The sequence below is a fragment of the Xenopus tropicalis genome, chromosome 2 (assembly GCF_000004195.4).
Source record: "Xenopus tropicalis strain Nigerian chromosome 2, UCB_Xtro_10.0, whole genome shotgun sequence".
NCBI lineage: Eukaryota > Metazoa > Chordata > Amphibia > Anura > Pipidae > Xenopus > Xenopus tropicalis.
Genome location: NC_030678.2, coordinates 104,961,210 through 104,985,586, shown reverse-complemented (window position 1 = coordinate 104,985,586; position 24,377 = coordinate 104,961,210). Strand labels below are relative to the sequence as shown.

The 24,377-nt window shown below is 36.8% G+C and overlaps 1 protein-coding gene across 4 annotated transcripts in view; it reads right to left on the bottom strand.

The window, feature by feature from the left end:
- Positions 1–2,640: 2,640 nt before the first annotated feature.
- ksr1 (kinase suppressor of ras 1) overlaps positions 2,641–24,377 on the bottom strand; it is a 102,233-nt gene continuing 80,496 nt past the window's right edge. Inside the window, 9 exon segments of one of the 4 annotated variants that reach the window (NM_001199759.2) lie at positions 2,641–8,746; positions 13,414–13,547; positions 13,816–13,951; positions 15,094–15,225; positions 15,335–15,468; positions 18,587–18,683; positions 20,958–21,346; positions 22,071–22,119; positions 23,040–23,094. In NM_001199759.2, the coding sequence (NP_001186688.1) occupies positions 8,713–8,746; positions 13,414–13,547; positions 13,816–13,951; positions 15,094–15,225; positions 15,335–15,468; positions 18,587–18,683; positions 20,958–21,346; positions 22,071–22,119; positions 23,040–23,094 (1,160 nt within the window). In that variant the 3' untranslated portion in view covers positions 2,641–8,712. 4 annotated transcript variants of the gene reach the window in all.

Genomic DNA, 24,377 nt, shown 5'->3' with positions numbered 1-24,377 from the left:
TTACAAACTTTATATTTGATGGTAATTAAACTCACATAAATACACATTGGTTGCAAAACAATCTTGTTGTGTTTGGCATTGTGTTTTTTTGGCAGAATCAAGGTAAGGTAATTCAAATTACACAATAATGCACATTGAAACTCAGTGGTTCTGATTTGAGATACACAGAGCAAGACAATATGGAAATGAAGGTAAGTGATGCTGTCAACCCAGACTAAGGTAATGCTTGCTACACTTTCTGCTAATAAAATGATTCAATATTTTATCTGGATGTGAACAGTGAAATGTTGAGTAATACATTTCTAATTATGTAGGACATTTATGACAATATTCTCAGTATATATAGTATGTGTGCACGGGGTGTACTTTCTATACTTCTCACAGGGCAGCATAACCTATGTTCTTTATTTACATTCATATCTGTGTTTACGAGGAAGCAAATATACCGGTTCCTCTGACCATTACTGACTGTAATACTAGATACTTTTGTTACCCCTTTATATAAATAAAATCTGCAGTGATCCTATTTTTTTCTTTAACCCCTGTTCAATTATTGTAAGACCCACGTGTTTATGTTCTAAATCACTGTGCAACTTGCTGGCTCTAGATAAATAAATGATTATAAATTATAAATGATCCTAAATTAGCATTTTTACAGATATAATGAACTCTCCTCTTGCAATACATAAAGATGTTAGACTATATAAAGGCACAAGGCTAAGTGCTTTCACATAGGTCATTGTACCCCGATGTGATTTCCAATATCCTCTTATTGTACAACAGTACATTATTTTTGATAATACACACATTTAAATTGGCTGTGTGACACAAGCAATGTCACTATCAGGATCTGCAAATCATTTACAAAAAAATATTTTTAAACCATTTTTTAAAAAATTCAGACCTTTAGCATTTTTACATAATTACAGATTGAAGGGTGTGTTTTACAGCACCATGAATAAAATACCTGTCTACTGAGTTGCTCATTACTGGACTGTCAATATAATTGGCTTTGACATTATTTGGCAAGTTTTACTGCTACGTTGCTTGCAGTTACCTGTAGTTAACCTTTATACCAATGAGGTGTAAAATTTTATATGTAGTGAGACGGATGTCATTTCTCGGATGTTCAAAGATCAGATTATAAGTCGTGCAAAAAAGTCATTGAGGTCCTGAACAGTTTAAGGTACATAAAAATCTACTATACTATATACAGGGTGTGAACCTTGCCTCAGGCGGCAGGGAGCAGCTAGTTACCAGGGGGGCAAAAAGCTGCCTCTGGTAACTTTAAGAGTCAAATTTTCATTTTTTAAAAGGAAAATTTGACTCTGCTAATGCACAAAAGCACTCTCTGCACTAGTGATGCGGCCCCCTCTGGACCCGCTCTGACACTAAAGTTGTAAGTGTGGAGTTGGAGAGAGGGGGCAGCAGCCCCAAAATTGCAGATGACTATATAATATACTAAGGTGCAAATTTATCAAAGTGTGAAATCAGAGCCCACCACAGAAGAACTCCCCCACTTTCTATTCATTCATATGTATTTGAAAAAATGCTATTTACAGAAAGAGATTAAAGGACAATGAAAGGTAAATATAAATTAAAAGTAAGTCTAAAGGTCCCCATACACGAGGCGATTTCACTCGTGCGACGAACGATTATATCGACGAACGTTCGTATGGCGATCGGGTTTCCATCCGATATGCCATCCACGGGCAACGATAATTTGCAAAAGATTTAATCGTATCATTATCGTAAAATACATACGATCGTACATCTACGTACGATCCAATGTCGTGGCGGAAGCGGTATTTATTTATTTATGTTCGTTGACTTCCGCTGCTGGCAATCATGACATGCGCAGAGAACAATTGTTCGAAGACAAATGTCTGACACTCACACCAACTGGCAGATTTTATCGTTAAACTACTAAAATTTTTAAACCTGGGCGATCGATTTTGGGGGCGATAATGTCGGGTCGATTAGTGGGCCGACGATCGTTCGCACACCATCAACTATACGATAACTTAACGATAGTATCGGATTATTTGGGAATCAGTTGTTTGACAGTAAAAAATTGTCCCGTGTATGAGGGCCTTTAAGGCATTCTTTTTAAGTACTTACTGCATATCTAAATTCCCAGATCCCTGCTTGCTTCTCTGAGATATGGTGCTGGCAGCCTACAGCAGTGTGAAGACTACAGTGACATCACTGAAATCTCTCTGTCCTTCCTGTAGGCTGCCAGCAGCAGCCTTCCTATTCTCTGAGCATGTGTGTAACTTGATCCTGTCTGCTGTTCTGAGCTACACATGCCCACCAGCCAATCAGAAGCGGATCTGGCAGAGGGGAGGGGGGAGGGAATGAAACACATGTGCAGTATGAAGCAAGGAGGGAAAGGAAGGGAGAATATCTTTTTAGAGATGGCTGCCTGTTCTAGAAAATGTGAAGTAAGTGTGACTGAGTAAATATTTGATTAGGTGAGCCAAAAGTGTGGCGTTTTTACTAAACAATAGGACGACTATTGAGCAGCATGCTTTTTAAATTTTGACTTGCATTCTCCTTTAAACACTTTTCTGATGACCAGTGTTGTGATTTCCCTTTAGTGATTGAACAATTGAAGGAAAAATAAAGAGACCGAGCAGGTTTGTTTTCTCAGAGAGAATTTATTGACGTTACAGAATCCTATATACCCAAAATTTCATTAGCATTGGAGTGCACTTCTGCTGCTTGCATAACTAATACAGAACCTTTGTTAATACTAACAGTTTCATTAAATTAATAGCAATTCTGGAAGACAAACTCATTTGATAGAAAATATAAAAATTTTACTGTACAAAATTTTACAACACATTCAAAAAGATACGTGTCCAGTACACCATAGTACAGACTCCATTTACATCTAGCACTGAAGTCTCAGCCAATAGAGCAGTATTGTACAGCCAAAATAAACATTTCTACATGTACATGTCTAAAAGGACACAGATTTTACAGTTTTGATTCACTCCCTTACTATACCACAATATGGAAAGATTACTAAAACAATAGTCACATTTAACTTAGTGGTCTTTCAAAAAGTGTGGGGAAAATCTACTAAAAAATAAAACACACTAGTGCATCAAACCAAACTTAAAGCAGTATGTATATTATCCTAGGACTAGGCAATATTTTATCCAAGAACTGGTCAGTGCTCCAATAGGCCTGCAGTTTAATCTTACAAATATATTTCTATTCGCATCAAGTCAGACAGTATAATAATAAATGGAAAAATAAAGCATCCAGGTACAGCACATGATAAAGCCATGTCCAAATGCTGCAAGTCACAGCTCCGTGTATATCCTTGGTTTAAAGAGAGATGTGCCCCACTTTATTTCTAGCGCAGTCTAAAAAATGTGAAATTCAGGATTTGCAGCACTCAGTTGTAAATTTACCACTATATCTAATTAGCTTTAGTATAGAAGCAATATGTTATACTATAGAGGGGTATATGGTAAAAAAGACAATGCAGAAACAGCTGATGCTGTGAAGACTTCACATAAGTGATTTGAGCCTAACCTGTGAGACATGTACAGGAATCCGAATGCCTCAGGACCAGGGTCATTTACTAAAGTATACTTACTCTTGCCTTGATACCTGCATTTTATATTCTCATTAAGAAATGAACAATGGCTAGCTTCAATAAAACACCTCAAAGAAAACAGGCCTTTAGCAAAAATATGCCCGAGTTATAGAACTAAATGGGTAGATAGGTGGCATTTAAAAATGATTACCCTTCTCTTAGTAATATTAGCATTTAGGGAGTGTGAAAAGTACCTTTATATTAAGCAAATGGTAAAGGTCTACACTATGAACAAGCAGGGACATAAAGCCTCTGCATAGACTATTTCGTAAGCCTTGATGTAAGACAAATTTATTTTTTTATCCAGTGACTAAATTAATAATGAAAAAAATCATGTCAAAACTAAATCACTAAAAAGGTCAGGAAATACATGTCCAGGAACCAAAAACACATAAATGCTACTGTAGCTAAATGCTACACTACGTTGTACACCCTATAGTAATAAATAAGTAGAAGAATAAGTTATATGATTTTTAAACAGTAGTTACAGTGTGCAATTAATATTGGTACTTATCTCAACATATTATGCCTATGACTAAGTTTAAATACATTTTTTGATTCTACTTCAACCTTTTTGAGCTACTACAGATGTTTATTTGAGTTCCGGAGTGCCTGCCTTTTTGTTTCGATATTATGTATCCAGAATATCCCTGCCTACTTCCCTATGTGGCTGAGCCAGAGGAATGAATGCCACCTGAGACAGCTGGTTGAGAGATGCAGGGTGGCAATCTGTGGATTGTGGTATATGCCAGAAGGGCTGCTGTAAGGTGCCATAGACAGTCGCTGATTAGAGGGCTGGTGGGGGGGCTGTTTGGGTCTCTTCGTACTTAAAATGCAAGGGCCTATTTTGAAACCCAGTCCAGGCCTGCCCCAAAGTAACACTCATCCGTTACCCGGAAATATTTGGTGATATTTGCTGTTTTCATTGCTGAATATTAAACAAATGAGTACAATACTGCAGTGCTCTCTAGCGAGCATTCCCAGAGCACCAGCAGTGATGCCACAAGGACTGGCTCACCTCTATGCCCACCCTGCCTCCAGGCCAAAAGCTGATTGCTGCCCTAACTCTACACAGTGACCCTAGCAGATGACTAACTTACCCACGTGGCTGTGGCATTATAAGGCAAAAGCCCATTTACAGCAAACAAAACATGTAACAGGAACATTCTCATCTGTGTGCCTTGTTTAGAATTCACATGATTTGTGCCACTGACTGAATCACTAAGCAATGACAAATGGGGGGAAGTGAAATTTGTTTCAGGTGACCTATATAGTTCAGGACTTGTGTAATATTTGTTTGGAAGATTAACGTGAGTCAGTAGTAAGAAGTTAAGTGCAATTTACAGTATATTTATATATATTATGTATATTGTTTCCACCATTTATGGTTTCTAAATAAAATACCTACACACAATAAAAATAAAAAATGGATAAAATCCTAACTGATTTCATTGTTATATTGCAAATGTGTACAGATGTGCTTGAAGTTATAAGCAGTGGTGTAACAATAAAGGAAGCAGACCCCGCAGTCACAGGGGGCCTGGACCACTCTAGTTGCGAAAATTCCATCTCCATAGACCATGTGAATCAGCAGATAATTTGTTAGAAACATGGGAAATCTTTAAAAGTCAAATATTGCTAAAACTAGGATTTATACATCAGAGATCTATTGTGAGTGTGTATTAATATAAAACTAGTTTTGTTATGTAGGTCTATTATTATATTTATCTGCCCATATCACTGCTTTTTATTGCTCCTAAAACACTTCTTATCTAAAGTAGTACTTTGCTGCACCTTCACCTAGGAACTTTAACAGCCCCACCGAGGGAGTGTCATATATCAATAAAAAGATTTATATACAGAACAAAGGAAATCCTTACTTATCCAGGGAACTCCTCACATCTACATAAGAGCACTAAACTATAAATTATTGACCTTCAATGTTGGCTGAAGCTGCAGTCCATCCAGCTATATCAAAGCAAGAGTCTGTATATTGGAAAAGGCAAATCTTTGCATCTCCCAATACAGAGCCTCCTACTTGGCCTCCACTGTATTATAACATTTTGCTTTATCAACATTTTGAAATTGTTTCCTTGAAATTAGTTATGTGGTTTATGTGTGAGTACAGATTATTAAGTAATTTCTCAAACTGCGTGGCAGTAGCTGGGGACACAACCTGAAGGCAAAATTAGGATAAGATTTATGGAGGATACCTGATGTCTATCCAAGGTGCTTCTGGAAGCCCAGCTTTAAGATCAGTTAGAATGGGATTTTGGGTATATTCTTATTGGATATATAGTCTTGGTGTGTTGGCTGTATGGCTTACAATGTTTTCATATATCCCCAACCAAATGTTGCAACGCAAAGAAGCCAAAAACTACAGTAATCTGAGCTCTTGGGGACTACACACACGGGTTCTCTTTCTTTATAACAATCACTCTAACATCATGTTTAGCAGTCTAATTTGGCTAAATCACTTACTTGTTACTTACTTATCTGTGCACTCTAAAAGCAGAAAGCCAAGCACAGTATGTCATACTAATCTGTAGGAGGACACCAATGCATCCAATAATCTGATTTTTATTTGTATGTGCAGAAGGAAGTAATCATTTGAATAGGCCAACAAGGTATTCATTAATAGATAGCATTTTGAAGTCTCACATGTTTTAATTTTTATTCTCCAAAAATGTATATAAACCAAATATAGAAATACCATCAAAACCCAGTACTGGTAAACGCAATCTCATTTATAAATGTTTATGAAAGGTTTGCATAGATTTATAGGATTTAGATCCAATTTATTGGTCAGTGCTTTATTCAGGTTTTTGGGTGGTAAAATTACTTCACATTTAATATTTTCTATTAGAGGAAAAGCATTCACTGTGTTAAAGGGAATCATGCAAAACTCACAGCACATGGACCCATTACGGCACAAAGAGTGCTTTTCCTGGCTAAAAAGTTGGAAATGTCTGACAGCGCCAGTACAAGCACTTTTCAGCCCAAAACCTAATTACAGATTATGGACTGAAAAAAATCTCTAGTGTGGGATTTCATACTCTGCAGCCATCTGAAAAGATCCCCAAATATTATCAGCCCTAGAAACCCTGATATAGAGATTTTAGTATCTCTGTAAAGATCAACATGTATTAAAGGGGTTGTTCACTTTTAAATTGACCTTTAGTATGTAGTATGACATAGACATTGTTATTCTTTATTTACTTAGATTTTTGTTTTGAAGCTCTCCAGTTTGGTATATCAGCAGCTATATGTTTGCTAGGGTCTTGTTTACCATAGCAACCAGACAGTAGTTTGAATGATAGCTGGCATATGAATAGGAGAGGCAAAAAATGGAAAGATAAGGAATAAAAAGTAAAAATAAAAATAAAATTGTAGGTTCACAGAGCAATAGTTTTTGGCTGCAGGGTCAGTGACTCCCATTTTAAACCTGGAAGGTTGTAGCAGAGGAAGGCAAATAATTCAAAAACTAGAAAAAATAAATAATGAAGACATTTTGCAAAGTTACTTAAAAATAGACATTCTATAATATACTAAAAGTTAATGTATAGGCAAACCACCCCTTTAAGGAGACAGAGTGCTTATTAAAATCTAATTAAGAATTGTGCATTTTCATGCAATTATTGTGCTAGGTGTAAAAATTCAACAAATCTCAGCAAAGTTGTGTTTATACACAACAAACTTCAGGCAGATATGCTGTGTGCTCTGTAGAGCCTAATTCCTACTGCTGGTAGTTGTGAGTTGCTCACATTTCCAGAGCAATCAAATACACATTTGAAACGTTTGGAAACGTTACACTATTTGCAGATAACTTATATTATAATATTATTATATTATAGAACACGAGCAAAAAAAAAATTGAGGGTGTGCAAACACAGAGAAATGGCGTTTCACATGCACACACAAAATGCTATAGGGTATATTCTGCATTTAAAACCTAGTGAGTGTACATCTCTAAAATGGGTCATTTTGACAGAATTATTTAAAAGACACTTGAGAGCTCTCTTTCTCTGTTCCGTGAATTTCATGACATTTGTACTGTTGTTAAAGAAAAATCTAATAAAGAGAGAGTTAGGACACCCAACTCAGCTCTAGAATTTCAACAAGGATTTTGTTACCTCTGACCATTGTATTAAAATACATTCATACATGAAAAAGCATAATTCTAGTTATGTGGCAATGACTGCAGGAGTGTAAAAGGGTGACTTAAATTAGAAGAAACCCTGGCCAAACAAACATTATTTCTGTACTGGTTGGTTGTGAAACACAAACAAACTAGCTCTGTTGGGGGTAATCAGGAGCCAAAAAAAAGAACCTATCCAAATGTTACATTAATTATGTGAAGACAGGTTTACAAAGTAATAAAATCCTATGAAAGACACACTTCCGCAGTACAGAGATCTATATCTTACTCACAGCCAATTATGTATGTAATAAGTTGATTTAATTCTGCAAAGAATTTACTGAGTCTGTCAAAAAGAGTTTGAGAGATTAGGCGTTATGAGTCAAAAAGTAAATTATAACCTCTGTATAAAGTTATTGTTGGAATCTTTAGCTTTCATTGGGGATCATACTGAATGTATGATAATGAAATTCTAGCATTTTACTAAAGTCAAAGCAAATAAATGATTTTGCAGCATCCTGAGGCAGGTAACTGCTGGAGCATTATGGTTACCCACCAAAGGCTTACAAACGAACAAAATTGTTTTTCCTTTCACTTCTCATAGCTTATACAGAAGATAAAAAGTCAGTCACATTTATTTAGTTTCATTGATACAATACAGTTTACAAGCCTAAAATTGTATGTAAACATATGTAAACAACATGAAGAGAACATAAAGTTAAGGTTTAAGCCATTCGGCGCTGGAAATGGTAGCCAAGGCACTGCAGTGCTCTTACTCAGTGCAGAATGGGTTAATAAAAATACAGTGACAGAGGGAAAAAAATCCAATACTGAGACAATTTACTGTGCCTGCCTTATGGCTGAAGTCCGAATCGGAGATTTGCTGCACTTTTAGAAGGGGAATTTACAATGACATATTCCATTGTAGGCTACCCTGCTCCAAGATGACCAGGCCAAACTTTTAATAACGGGAGATCATTTTGCTACCGTTAATGCTGAAAAAAGGAGGACAAAACAGACATTTCCAAGTTAGACAGATTAAACCAATTCAAGTTATATTTAAATCTACTTTACAAAATGTAATCATCATCATCATCGCTCGAATGTGATGTAAGATTGTCCAACAAATAACTGAGCAGTGTGATGAACATTTTTCTGTATAAATATTTACTATGCCTTATTAAAAAATTACAAATACGGTTTTCAGCAATAAAACTTATACAAATTGATATGTATGAACTTTTTATGAATTTAGGGATGCAAAATAAAACGATAGCTGCAAAAAGGGAGGGAAGGGGGAATAAAGTCAAGACCAGCTTGCACATTAGCACACTACTCTTAAAAATATTTTACATTACTAAAATGAAATGTATCTGAATACAATTTCAATGGCTTTACTGGCATTATTTGCCAATGCCTGTGTATGTGTATTATATTTGTGTATATATGTATATATACATAAGCACATATATTTATGAATAAAAAAACTAAGAGAATGGTGGCACCTCCCACACAGAGATTTAAGGTCCAATGAGGATACATGGGTAATGTGCACATGGAGTATATATATATACAAAAAGAAAGAAAATAAGATCACAACTAGTGTAACTGTAACAGAACTCCAGATATCTGCACCATTCCCCCAAACATCAAATAGGTGAGTAGGTACCAGGATATAATTAAGACTTTTATTAGTAAAATTAAAATCCCTGTGTTGAATCCGATATAAATTAAAACAAGTAGACGTTATTAATTCATTAGGGGAACTCAAAGGAGGTCACAAAATGAGAAAATCATTCTATCCCTGCCTATCCTGCACTTAATGTGCTACTATCCCTTAAATAAAAGGTGTAAGGTACAAAAGCCAGAAATGGTTAAGGAGGGAAAGAACAGGTGTGACAATGTATCTCTATCTCGCCACCCTTCTGAGACACTTATCCTAATGTTTTCTCCTATCCCACTGGCAACAATAATATCGACTTCCCCACAACTGCGTTTGCGAATTGTAAGTATTACCATCCACCCGAAACAGTTATAATCCTGTGCGCAAGTCACCTTACTTAGGTCTTGCATCCCACATCACATAGAGTAGCCGATATCTAAATTCCACTGTTTAAACAAACAAGTCATAGAACATTCTCCCGCCCTGCCATTCCCACTTGTATCCTAATCACAAGGTGACCCCCATAACCACTGAGACCCAGGATTCATTTACCCACTCTATTAAAAACCCCCTTCAACAACCTCCCCCATTGCTAATGCACGACGTACATTTTGCTCCCCACACAGGAGCTTTGTCAAAGCATTCTGACATTTTGGCGCACAGAATTATAACTGTTTCGGGTGGATGGTAACACTTACAATTCGCAAACAAATTGAATTCAACACAGGGATTTAAATTTTACTAATAAAAGTTAAGTCTTAATTATATTGTGGTACCTATTCGATGTTTGGGGGAATGGTGCAGATATCTGGAGTTCTTTTAAGGTTACACTAGTTGTGATCTTATTTTCTTTCTTTTTGTATATATACATTTATGTATACATTTTTCCAGGTGAATCTCTTTGATTTAAACAGCAGTTTTAAACTGGGCGCAGACTCCTGCATTATTTAAAGTATATGGGATGTTGTTTACAGAAGTGGTTCCTTCTTTATAATATACAGGTATGGGATCTATTATGCCTAATGATTGGAACCTTGAATCTTTTGGATAGGGGGCCATTCCTTCAATTTCAGCTACTAAAACATTAAAAACCCCAGTAGGCCTGCATTGCCACCAGAATGGATCTTTTCTAGCTTATTTACCATCAAGTACAAAGTACAGTACAGTACCGACTATTACAAAAAAAAAATGATGTTACAATATTTTTAAGGATAATAGATCTCATACCTGTATAGTGAATTATATACATAGCCAGTGAATTAAAGTTACCAATACCATTTGCTTGTTGTTATTGCTGGATATTCAAAAGGCTTCAGCACTAGAAGTACTGAAAATAATCTGTCCCAAAACAGTGGCTCAATTGGGTGGTTCAATTAACAGCTACCATTTGTAAATAGTTACATATATATGCATGTCATTCTTGTAAACAATATTTTAATATGCTACACATTCATTAAAAAAAAGTAAAAATTGTTACGCATGTACATTTGCTGGACAATCTTAAACACGGTTAAATTAAAAAGTTATATGACACTACTTTTAAGGACACACACACATAAAGCACTCAGCTTAAAACGCAAATGCTTGTATCCCTACTTCAGAGACAGTTACTTTTGTCAAAAAAAGTGCTTGAGAAAGTAAATATGCTGCTTAGTCCTATGGTTAGTGCCAAGGATATTTTCCCATTGCAGTCAGAATTTGTTATTCAAGCAAATAGCCGACACCAAGAGAAGAGCAGGCAGGAGGAAATCAAAGCATAAGAACATCCAGGGGGTTAAAAAGGATTTCTGTTATTGGTTTTGTGGATGGAAGGCCACTGTCCACGAAGCTGAAGATTAGCAGAAGACATTATGGAAACATGCAAGGCAATGCCAAGTTAGTGTGCCAGCAGCTATAACCTATGGGAAAAAAAACAGAGACAAGAGTTGATCAAAAGTAAACAACAGTTAATCGACAATCCTTAGAGAAGAACATTATCAGTATTAGTAAAGTAAGTCAGAAGTGGCAAAATGGTTTGAATAAATAAAAAGGGGTGTGATGTGGCCTAGCTAAGATCTTTTGAGAGCAATTTGCTGTCATAACAGTACACAGGCAATAAACATACTGGTTCCTTCCTGTGGTATTAGGCAGCTTTCTTCCACCCTCCACTCTGTCACTTACAAGGGTAGGTCTGATCAGATTCATACAGGGAAATATTATAAGGAAAGGGTTAAATCAATACAGGTATAGTTATAGGTATTGTATGGTTGGATGGCTACCTGTAGAAAAGGCAAATAAGTCACCCATATGTGCTACACGTCCTGTATTGTAACCAAATAATGTTATTGTTAACAGCCAGTAATGAAAAACATTTTTGTTTTGTTTTGCTGAACATGGGTAAGAATCTGTTCTCTAGTAAAAAAAAATGTTTCCTTCCTTCTGCTCTATTGGCCAACATAATAATAACTGTTTCATACTTGATACAGCAAAATATAAATTATATTTAGGCTGAACATCATCTGATGAAATAGTTGAAAGTTTCTGAACACATTTTGGACATTATAATTAAGGCATGTTTTGTTTTTTTATGACATTCTTATTTATGGAGAGCGTGCCATACACAAAAATTAGTACAGCAGATGTTTATATACTCCAGAGCCTTACATATTTACATTTTACCTATTTTCACTGCTGTAATTTTTAGGTTTTCAAAAAGGCCTTAACAAAAGTGCAAGGGAAGGCAGAGTAATGAGAAAGGTGCAGTAAGCTATTTGTTAGCCACAGGACAGTGCATTTGAACTCCATGCTGATAGAAGTGGCCCTTGATATAAAAGCGATGCCACTGTCTTCATAAGCAAACATGCAAAATGAAAGCATGCAATAATTCCAGGTACCCAGAGTGGAAACAGTAATGTGTAAAAGTGAAATTATATCCGCGGAGTATGGACAGGCCCCACAGTAGGTTCATGAAGAATGGAAAGAGATGGCACGATGAGAAGAGCAGCAAAATTTAACCAAGAAGGAAAAAGCAAAAATAACATGTTTAGTTAGTTGCACATCAAAAATACAAACTGGTTCACTTGCACATCACTGAAAATTAAATACATCCAGCAATATTTAATATTATGTAAAGAGGATCAAGTCCTTTCATTTATTCTTTTTGAAAGGGAACATCTTTATTGGTATTATCTTAAGAGGCACCAGAGGAGTTCTGTGTAAACCAGTATGCACTTTGTCCTTCCCCCATCCCCTCCCCCCAGCACTGTCAGATGTGAGTCATGTGTCTCATGTGAAAGTAGTGGCATCTGATAGAGAAACATATGCTGTCATTGTGCATTCTATTTAAGTGCAAGTGGGTGGCTCAGAGTATCCACCTTCACAAACCCCTACCTGCACACACGTATGATGAGTATTTAACAATGTCTTAAAAGTCCCTTTTAAATGAGCATTAGTTTCCTTTTGCCCTTGTATTCCTGGTCTAATCCAGTGATAACCAACCCTTCCAGCAACCCCTGAACAGCCAAACAACATCTAAAGAGCTGCAGACTGCATGTCATGTAAAAGCTCTTTTCCTCTCTCGGACTGTCAATGTAACACTCTGTCTCTTTAGAGGCAGGGCACAGGGAAAGAACTGGGCCACATTGCCTGCTGTGGTTTTGTAACAAGCCAAAGAGGCATGGCTGAAATACTCAACATTTTCCTTCAGAACCATAGCCCAAAAGGTCTTGTGCAGGTGCTTGTCCTGTAATTCTTACTGGAAAATGCATACTTTATTTTAGGCAATTTCAATACAGGGAAATAGTTGCATTTTGGTCTGCTTTTTTGCTAAAAGAAACAAGGTAGGTAGAGCCCATAAAATCCTACTATATGTCACTTCCTTTAGACTTTTCCAGTCATTTTTAGGATTCTCTAGACAACTCTTGCACTCAGAAAAGCACTCATACAAAATGCATCATAGCAAAGGGTGATGCTGGCTGAGAGATCAATAGACACTGCCAAGGCTAAAATCAAGATACTCACTCTGCAGATTTCCAGAAGTGACCTGGATGGGACAATCTTCGATTCAGTTTCGGCAGCTTTTCCAACATGTCCATAAGGAGTGTAAAACTTGGTCTTTCATTGACATCAAAAGCCCAACATGCAGCCAAGATTTCCTACAATGCATTAATAAAGGTTCTCATAAAGCTGATTAAATAATATAGAAGAATATACGCTCCATAAATGTAATTTTGAAAGGTATCAAAAGCGATAAAGAATTGTATGTAGAAACATAACACAACACTACTGCCAAAAAAAGAAAGAAATATAATAACTTATCTATGTTAACAGTGTCTAACTAGTAGCCCACTAGCTGATGATGAACTGCAGGAAATATATTTTTCTCTATTTAAAACAAATGACAATATTAACCGAGATACTTACAGTAACTTCTTTCCCTAAACTTATTGTAGACAAGACTTGCTTCATGCCTTCACCACTTCCAATCTGCCAGATTAGGGCCTCAGCTGCTTGTCTTTTCAGGGGCCAGTCTCTAGCCTGAAGTTCATACCAAATGGTGCTGAAACGAAACCCCCACTTGGTTACATAAATGGACAATACTTTTTAATCTACTGATTTACTACAAAGTATTAGTATTTTCAAATAAATGTATAGGGTTTCCTTTATGGCGTTTTCTTGGATGCAGGGCCAATTTGTGCAGCATTGGCATGTAACCCCCTGGGATGTGTCCCCCTGTGGATTAAAGCAACTTGCTGACATTTACATAATACACTGGGTATCAGAAGGCCAGAAAAGTAGCACTACAGAGTAACCTAGTTTGTATAAGAGTACCTATGGCTTTACATATGTCAGAAATGCAGGAAATATGAGTGACAATAACCAGGTAACAAGTTAAAACACATTACAGGTATAAAGAGAAGTAGTATGATAGAGGTAGTATAAGTTTTGAATAATTGTCTTTGTTCGGCAAACACAAATTTTTTTACAATCTGTAGAAAATATTTGCCTTTTGGAAAAAAAAGGAATATAGGGTACAATTAACTGCAACTGACAAAGCTGTACTATTTTTCAGCAGCCATTACTTTATTACTAAATGGGGAAGATAAAAGATAGAAGGAAGTACAGAAGCAAGGGGCAAGTTAACTGCTAAATAACCAAAAACAGCAGATTAGAGTTGTGTAATAAGTAGTACTATGAACTAAATATCTAACTGAGGCCAGCCCAGAATCACATTACTTTGCAAAGCTTCTCAAATTTATTTCCAACTAAATCTTTTTCCAATAAAAACCGAGATGGAATTTGAATTTAAAAAATTCCAGTGCATGGCATTCCAAATACTACACTGAGAAGCCCTTTGGCTGGTGCTGGCCTAAATAATGCAGGAATAAATATTTCTAAAAATAAAATAGCATGGAAATTCAAGCACAAGCCCTATTCATTAAATAGTTTTTAAAGGGAGTATACTGCCCCTTAAATATGCCGTATAATTACAAGCTAAGCAGAGATGGTTCACATTTGTGTTTCTTTTAAACAGAAAAAATGTTATTGACTCAGACACATCCTCAACTGAAGTAATTTGAATTCTTTATAATGTAACTTCCTATCGTGGTGGAGAGATTAGGACTTCTCATGGTCGCCGAGTCCCAGCACTAAACAAGAGGAAAAATGAGCAGTCAGACATGAGAGGGATTGCAGCCTCACCCGAAAGCATAAATGTCAGCAGCTTTGGAGAACGGAAGCGTGTCTTCACCTTTTCCAGGAGTCATCTCACGCACTATTTCTGGGGCCAAATAACAAAGCCAATCGTGGCTCAATTTCAGCTCATTCTCACGTCTAGAATTGTGGGAAGGTAAATAGAAAGCAGGACCCTTAAAATGTGATCAACACTTAATTTCCTGAAAATAACAGCAGGTTCTTTTTCTTGCTGTGTCTGAATACTCACCTTCCCTCCTGAACCACCCCTGAGATGCCAAACAGCCCAAAGTCAGTGATGACAACCTTCCCATTTTCATAGAAAACATTCTTGGATTTCAAATCTTTATGGACAATGCCTTTAGCATGCAGATAGCCCATTCCCTGAAACACAGGCAAAATGGAATGCTATATTAAAGAAATAATTTCAAATATCTCAAACACAAACATCTCTGTTATTGTCATGAAATGATAATGAGGTGTAATTTAGTAAACCCATATAGGCCTGATCCGAGTTATGAAGAGCTCAGCTAAGATGGCAGTAATCCACCAATAGCACCACATTATAACCAGTCTCCAGTACTGACTGACTGCCTTCTCACTCATGGTGGGCTGCCTTCTGGCCCTTAACACAAGACAAATTTTGCATGACTATTCTATACCCACTGAGATTAGCTTTCAGTCATTATTTTACAAAGTGCAACAGTCCTTTCTGGTAAACTTTATATTATTAAATACCTTATAGTAGTCAAAGTTATATAGTAGTTGGATTTAATTTTTCTACTTACAGTTGGCTGGGAAAAAGCCAATAACTGACTGGTTGCCATATTAATGCCCAGGTGCAAATTTCTTCAGTTTTGATAAATGAGCCACAGAGCGTCTATAAATACAGGCCTAACACCTTTGACAGTTACATTTTGTTAAACCTCTATCCTACATTGGTTATGCGATTGTGCAGGGCAATGTGTTGACAGATGGCAAGTTACATTGCAGAAGTGTAATCCATTAAATTAAATTCTACTGTGCCTACAGTCAAACCCCTGACTGACACCCAAGACACCCTAAGACAAACAGTCAATCCAATCTATTATAAACACATTGTTAAGATGGAGATCAGTGATACGGTCTAAAGGTAGCCATACATGCAGCAATAACGATCTTTCCGATTGATGAGATGACCGATATCCGCAGCCTATGCGATACCGGTTGCCTCGACGATCCACCATACACGGACCAAATATTGTACAAAACAATATCAGTGTGTGTATGGCCAGCTTAATACTAATGACCTACATTATCATAATATCATCAAGAAATGGATATTGCATTGAGAAAGTCTTTCTGTTGGCCCCAGATAAGACATGCTAGTGGAATGACATGGTAGGTAATTATTAATCTAGTGTAAAACAAAGCATGACTTTTGCCCAACATAAACCAGCTGTCATTACCAAAGTGCCCTTTGCTCTTAATAATATTGTGACAACAAACCCAAGCAGTAGGTATATCAAGTCAAACAAAAGCTTTAATAGTATAATAAAGTTTATAGATGTACTCCCACTATTTTACAAGAGAAATTACAAGCTGAACATATAGCTTCCTTTCAATAAAACTTGAATCCCTTTTATTCCATGGCAACAAATACCTAAAAAATAATATACAGAGTCCACTGGCAAAGTCTACAGAAATGTATTTGGGTGAGGCAAAGGGAGGGGGGAAAGGGAGGGGCAGAAAAAAAGAGAAGGGCAGGAGGAAAACTTCCAAAAGTATAAATTATAGCAAAAAAAGTAAAGTTTGGCAGAAACAAGAGGTCCTCTGCACTCACCCACTATCAATATATAGACAGTCTGTGCATTAAGCTATTAAGAAATATCCTCCCCTTTAAACAGAACACAGATTGTTTGTCCATATATTGCAAAATATTCAAGTCATGCCCGGTCCGGCCAGTCCTTCACTCACTTTTATCTGATTCATTAAGAATTCAACTGCTTCATTACACATTATTCACACAGACTAAGTTTTACCCGCAATTTGCTTGCTTTCAAGGTTAAAATCCCCACATTTCTCAAAAGGGAAAGCCCTTTTATTGGCCACCACTGGCATCACCTATCTGGAGCTGGGAATGGTTGTAGAAAAACTGTGCTATGAGATTTCCAGATAAGGAAATTTTTGTAATATGGAGTATCATGCCTTAACAGGGGCAGTTTTAAATAGTAAACCACAAATGATGACCTTTTGTCAATTTTTCTATATTCTCTGTTTTTTACAGTTTTTCTGACATTTACTTTTTAAAATGTAATTCATTTTGACATACAAAAAAGCAATAGAAAGCAATTTTAAAAAGTAATTATTTTTCTGTGCAATTTGAAACACCATGGGGCAGATTTACTAAGACATGAACGCTCAGAGCGTATTTTCGCCGAATTTTTCGTCGCTTGCGCGACTTTTTTGTACGATTGTGTGACATTTTCGTATGCTTGCTTGAAAAAATTGGAAAGGTTTTCCCGCTGGTTACAATAGTTCGGTATGAAAATTTTCGTGACTTTCGGATCGCCAATACAATATTATCGTGACTAATGCGATTTTTTCATAAGCATTTTTGTGATATTTGCGATCTTCAGAAATTTTCGTATCCAATCCGAATTTATCCCATTCGGGATTCGAACTCGTGATATGCAATTAGCTAAATCCTGGGGGAAGGTGGTAACCATTCAAAATTAATGCTATTCATTGTAAAATGACTGGGTGCATAGGAAGGACAACTAACTTTAAAAGATTGGTTCACCTTTACGATAACTTTTTGTATGTTATAAAATGGCCAATTCTAAGCAACTTTTTTATTGGTCTATTATTTATTTTTTTATAATTATTTGCCTTCTTCTTCTGACTCTTTTCAGCTTTCAAATGGGGGTCACTGACCCCAGAAGCCAAAAGAACTCACAACAACTACAATTTTATTGTTAGTTACTTTTTATTAGTTATCTTTCTATTTAGACCCTCTCCTCTTTATATTCCAGTCTCTCATTCAAATGTCTCCCTGTTTGTTATTGAATTTTGGATCCTAGCAAATTCCAAACTTGAAAATGTCTAAACAAAAAGTAAAGTAAAATAATTGAAAAAACAATTATAAAAAATAAAGACCAATTGCAAACTGTCACTACATCATACTAAAAGTTAACTCAAAAGGTTAACAACCCCTTTAATAGCCACTGAGGGAAAAAAAACTTAAATTTGATATAGCATCTGTAAACTTTCTCTTTTCCAACAAAATATATATACAGGGCATGTGGGTTTAGTAGGAGTTATGGTGTTGAGAGGGCAAATAAAATTAAAAATATTTATAAGGCACAATAAAATTTAGCAAGCTATTACTTTAAAACATTTGGTGGAGAGGAGCTCTGTGAGTTTTGTAAATTAAAACTGATAAAGAATATGCAATAAAAAGCAAGTAAAGGGGCAGAGGGTAAACTATACATTTTGCCAGATTTAGAATGTGTCTTTGTACCTTGATAATTTCTTGAGCAATCTGTCTTGTTTTGTTGATATCCAGGGATGTTTTGGGGTCTCTCACAAATGAATAAAGTGTCCTCCCTTTGCAAAAGCTAAAAGAAAATAATAATTTGCATACACAGATTTATGTCAAATTATACCACCTACTAAATATCCATTCAAAGTGAAATACATGCTCTTCTAAATACACTTAAAACCAGCTTCAGCATTAGTTAGGGTGACATTTGAGGTGAAAACTTATTTGCTACCAAGATATTCTTGGAACTATGACTGAATAACCAATATACAGGTATGGGATCCCTTATCCGGAAACCCGTTATCCAGAAAGCTCCGAATTACGGAAAGCCTGTCTCCCATAGACTCCATTTTAATCAAATAATTCAGAATTTTAAAACTGATTTCCTTTTTCTCTGTAGTAATAAAACAGTACCTTGTAATTGATCCCAGCTAAGATATAAATAAAATAGAGAAAAACATATGCTCATAAGTAAATAATTTAGTCAGGATCTCACCCGTAGTATAGATGGGCCCAGGTGCTCATGCCCCAGACCTTCAGCTTAAGGGAGCCATCATGGATATATCACAAACGTAGAAAAAAGGCAGGCACTCCAGGATTTCAGTGAAAAAAAGGCAGTTGTTCACGAAAGAGTGAAGTAAAATCACAAAAAGCTTATTGTTCTAACACAGGGGTGGGCAAACTTTTTGGCTCACGGGCCACATTTACTCACCCCCGGGCCGGACCGGGCCCCCTTCTCTCTTTAATTCCGGCGCGCCAATGACACCAAGTCTCGCGTGATGAGACTTGGTGTCGTCGGCGGGCCGGATTAAAAAGGCAAAGGGGCCGGATGTGGCCCACGGGCCGTAGTTTGCCCACCCCTGTTCTAACACATAGTACATTAAAGGACAAGGAAAGTCTAAGTCACTTGGGGGTGGCAAAATGTTAGGCACCCCCAAGTGACTTAAATCGCTTACCTTGTACCCCGGGCTGGTGCCCCTGTTAGGAGAAAACAGCACCAGCCCGGGGTACCTGTAGCGAGCGCTTCCTTCTTCCCTATTCGCGCTGCTGCTTATTGTCCGGGACAGGCGCATGCGCAGTAGAGTGAAACGCCGACTTCTCTGTTGAAAGTTCGGCTTTTCACTCTACTGCGCATGCGTGCACAGAGAAGGAAGAAGGAAGTGCTAGCCCGGGCTGGTGCTGTTCCCTCCGTACAGGGGCACCAGCCCGGGGTAAAAGCTAAGCGATTTAAGTCACTTGGGGGTGCCTAACATTTTGGCACCCCCAAGTGACTTAGACTTTCCTTCTCCTTTAAGCCTTACGTGTTTCGTACCTCACGGTACTTAGTCATAGGCTGAAAGTACCGTGAGGTACGAAACGCGTAAGGCTTAATGTACTATGTGTTAGAACAATAATCTTTTTGTGATTTTACTTCACTCTTTCGTGAACAGTTAACTGCCTTTTTTTCACTGAAATCCTGGAGTGCCTGCCTTTTTTCTAAGATATAAATAACCCTTATTTAAGCAAAACAATCCTATTGGGGTTCATTAATGTTTTATTGATTTTTTAGTAGACTTAAAATATGGAGATCCAAATTATGGAAAGACCCCTTATCCGGAATACCCCTGGTCCCGAGCATTCTGGATAATGGATCCTATACCTGTACCAGTATTTTCTGGTGGGGGCCCTCGCCAAAGGCTGAACCTCTAAATGGGTTTAACTATAAAAGTCCAAAATAGCTGGTCTAACGAGAAGAATCTCGGTGCCGTTTCTGTTTCAATGAGCAGAAGACAAAATGCTCTGAATTGCCCTTCCATTCATTTGAATAGTAATCATCTGGACCTGCATTTGGTGCACTTGGTGGTCAGCCAGTTATTGTTTAGAACCACATCATCAAGTGATTCCGCGTTATAACTGCCTGATTCACCTTGTGCACCTTGCAGGTCCAGGCAATTATCATTCATGCGAATAGAGGCTCAATTCTGAGAGTTCTGCCGCAAACCTGCTGAGCTGGAAATTTTGCAGGCAGCAAACCACAGGGAATCTTCCATGTGCCAGTGCCCTAAGTTTGCACGGTATAGAGAAAGTGGATTAATACCAGCATTTAGCACTTGCAGGGTGAAGCCAGTTGATCTGCTTTAGTGAGGCTGCTAATGGTAAGACACACAGTCTTAACTTTGTGAATAATCCAATGCCTTCAGAGTTCATAATAATAAACATAAATAAAATAATTACATAAAACCTTTATCAGGAAACCCTCATCAGGAATTTATATTTTTTGTACAGTTTTTTATTAAACTGATATTTTATCCAATATATTTTTACATTCAATAAATATATGGCTTACAACCAGAAAAGAAACACCACTGACCTGGTGATGATGGCCAAGTGAGGAGGATGCATGCATGCTCCCATAAACAGAACTACATTCTCATGCCGCGTCTGTCTGTAGTTCATCACCTCCTTTTTGAAGAGTTTTAAGTGATCTTGATTATTTCCATCTATCTCCAATAAACGTATGGCTACCTCACCGTGCCACTTGCCTCTAAACACCTTTCCCCATCTGCCTTGGCCAATGAGCTCCCCAAGTTCTATCTGCTCAAAGGGAATATCCCACTCTTGCAGGTATACACTGGTCTGGCTCGCCTTGCGGATGATCATTCCCCTGAAAGTTCCACTTGTGTATCTGGAGTTAGGAAGCTCATCAAGCTCATCATCGTCATACTCTGGCTCAGATTTATTGGCATCCTGCTCTTCCACCTGTAGTAAATATATAATAATTAGGTCCATATTCAGTTGCATTTGAATATTCAGGCAGTGATCTTAGGTAATAATAGTTTTTTTTAAATACATGGGTATTGTTGCATATACCCTACTTACAGAACTGTACCTCATCCATTATATTTAAAAATGTCTGATAAATCAGTTTACACTACGGCTGCCACTGCATGGGGGGAAGGGGGTTCTCTTTCAAGTGAAAGGCACCTAGCATCATATATTATGATCTATATATATATATATATATATATATATATATATATATATATACTGCAGTCACAATGGCATTTTCTGAATGACCGTGTGCCATTTTGTTCCTATTTGATACAACTGTTGCATGTGCACTGGCAGTAATGTTTCTAGGAGGGATAAAAACAACCTCTCTCTTGAGATGTGCTTCTGGTAGGCTGGAAATCTGGCAACACAGGAATGGTGGCAAGGGATGTGATACCTAATCATTACGAGAAGTCTCCTGAGTGCAGACAACATGAAGCCTTGTAGAGCCCCTTGAGATTTCCCTACACAAGAAACTATTTCTTATTTTAAAGCAATATACCTTCTACTATCATACAAAATTTAGATATGATTTCAAATAATGCTACATTTGGCTCCTAACATCCCAATACATTTATTAGGTACGGAGCACCTTATAATGACATTTATTGTATGCTCCCATTCCATGACTGTACATGATGAGCCACTTTACCTCAGCTTCTTGCTCTTCTGCCACATCAGTTTCCATTTCAGCCTCAGCACTAGGAATAATACAGAATAATATCTCAAAACACATATGTAGTTAGAATAGGTGAATGTTTTGCTGTTGCCAAAGGTAGAATGCCAAATCAGATCAATTTTACGTTTGTAGGAAGCCAATTATTTCTGCTGGGTGTAGAAGGCAGCTTTGATTTGAGGAGTTGACAAAGGGATAGAAACAGCAAAAAAATCTATACAGTGTAGTATTTTCTCTTAACAATACACACTTTGTGGTCCAATATATAATTATACATGTGATCAGTAGAAAAGAGATCAAATCTTTAAAACCAAAAAACTCCAGGAACGATATACAAATCCCTTATCTGCAGTGGTACTGATATATTGGACCACAAAAGGAGAAAATATTACACTACATATATTTTTTTTGCTGTTTCTATCCCTTAGCCAATGGCGCTGAAGTTTTTCTTGTTTGTTTTGAACTAAAAGGATTTGTGGGAAGTCCATCAACTTTGGCAGGGATCGGCTTTGAACTTTTCACACAGACTTATCTAATTTTCTTACTTGATTTGAGGAGTGATACAAGGTATCAGAAGCACATTTAGATACAGGGACACTGTCCATCAATGGATGCAAGGGACACACATTATAATTAATGTTGGTACAGATGCTTCAAAACATTACAGTTTTTAAATGATAAAAGTATTGCTTTTGGATATAATTATTAAAACAGCAATTCAGTTGTATATGAATGTACTCTGAAAATGTAGAATAATAAACATATACACTTTTGTATATGATTGCAGAAAAAAACATGCAATCAAGTAGACTTGCTTCTGATCTAATGTTAAAAATGTCTCCACTGGATCCGCCATATGGCATATACATGACTGAAGGGGCAATCTCTAACAAATGTAAGGAAATGAAAAGAATCATCTGAATTCAACAGCAGTTAGCACATTACCTGGAGTTCTCTGAAGTCTCAGAAACATGCGATGCTTGGGCAGTGACAGATACTTCTACAATAATAAATAAAAAAGACATGCAATCAATACATAATATACAATACATATCTTGTATTAATAGCATCTGTTAAATATAGGAATTTCTCTGTCCTCAAATTAAAAGTTATCTCCACCAAATATACTGTAATTGTTATGGAAAGTAGTTATCTGTCTGCTGCTTTTGAATATACAAAATACTTATATCAATTGCACTTACAAAAACTTTAAAATCATTGAAATGTTTAATTAACGTATATTTGAAGCTTGTTTTCAATTACATTTTCTTTCATTATATAAAGAACAATTTTTGGGTGGAGAACAGCACATTAGTGGAATTGCATGGTCATTGTTCGAGTTTGTGCTGTTAGCACCATCAAGTGGTTAACCAAGATTACTGCAACATGAAAATACAATACAAACCTGATGTTTTGGGCCAGATTTAGTTTGGTGAGAAAAGGAGTTTTCACATGAAAACTCATGGAGGAGATTCAATTTAATTTAAAAAACTTATCTCATGGTTTATCACATGAAAACTCTATTGAAGTCTAAGGGAAAAAACAAACTGAACCAGGAGAAAAGTTTTATATCCTTGAATTGAATCTCTTATGCCCCTTCATAAAGACAATTGCATGTAATTGCATCATACAAGTTAAAAGAATTCTTATTGCCTAAAGAAAAACTAAGTATTTTAATTAACTAACAGTATTTTGATACATGTGAACAGAAAACGTTGTTTAGTGAATCACCGTGGCCCCCGTGACTTTGTAGCTAGGCACAGGTGTTCATGTGGCAGATATGTCCATTATAGATAATCAAGCAGACTCAATGAGGTGACTTTGCACCTTTCTGCATAATAAGTGATTCAACAAACATTGGCTGTTTTTTTCCTTTAATTTTGGTCAGTGTAGGTTATCAAGTATATTATCAATATATAATAGGGATAGAGCTAATGCCAGACGTAGAAGTCTTATAGGTTGTGTATAAAGGTAGGCCGATTCACTCTACTCTGCTCACTCCTCTGTCTGCACTGACAAGCACTGCGTTGGCCTGTGTGAACACGGAGAAATATTTAGAGCAAAAATTCATACTCTTGCTTTTTTTTTTTTTTTTAAGAAATCCACTCCGTATGTGCACACAGGACAGTGCAGTGCCTATGAGTGCAGACATACAAGCATTGAACAGCTGTTTATCAACCTACGTTTTATACAAATGCTGAGACACATCTGGCATTAGCCTAACACTTGCTTTTTTGTGTGTCATGTGTCATGTTTGAGCAACCACAGCTCATTGAAAATATA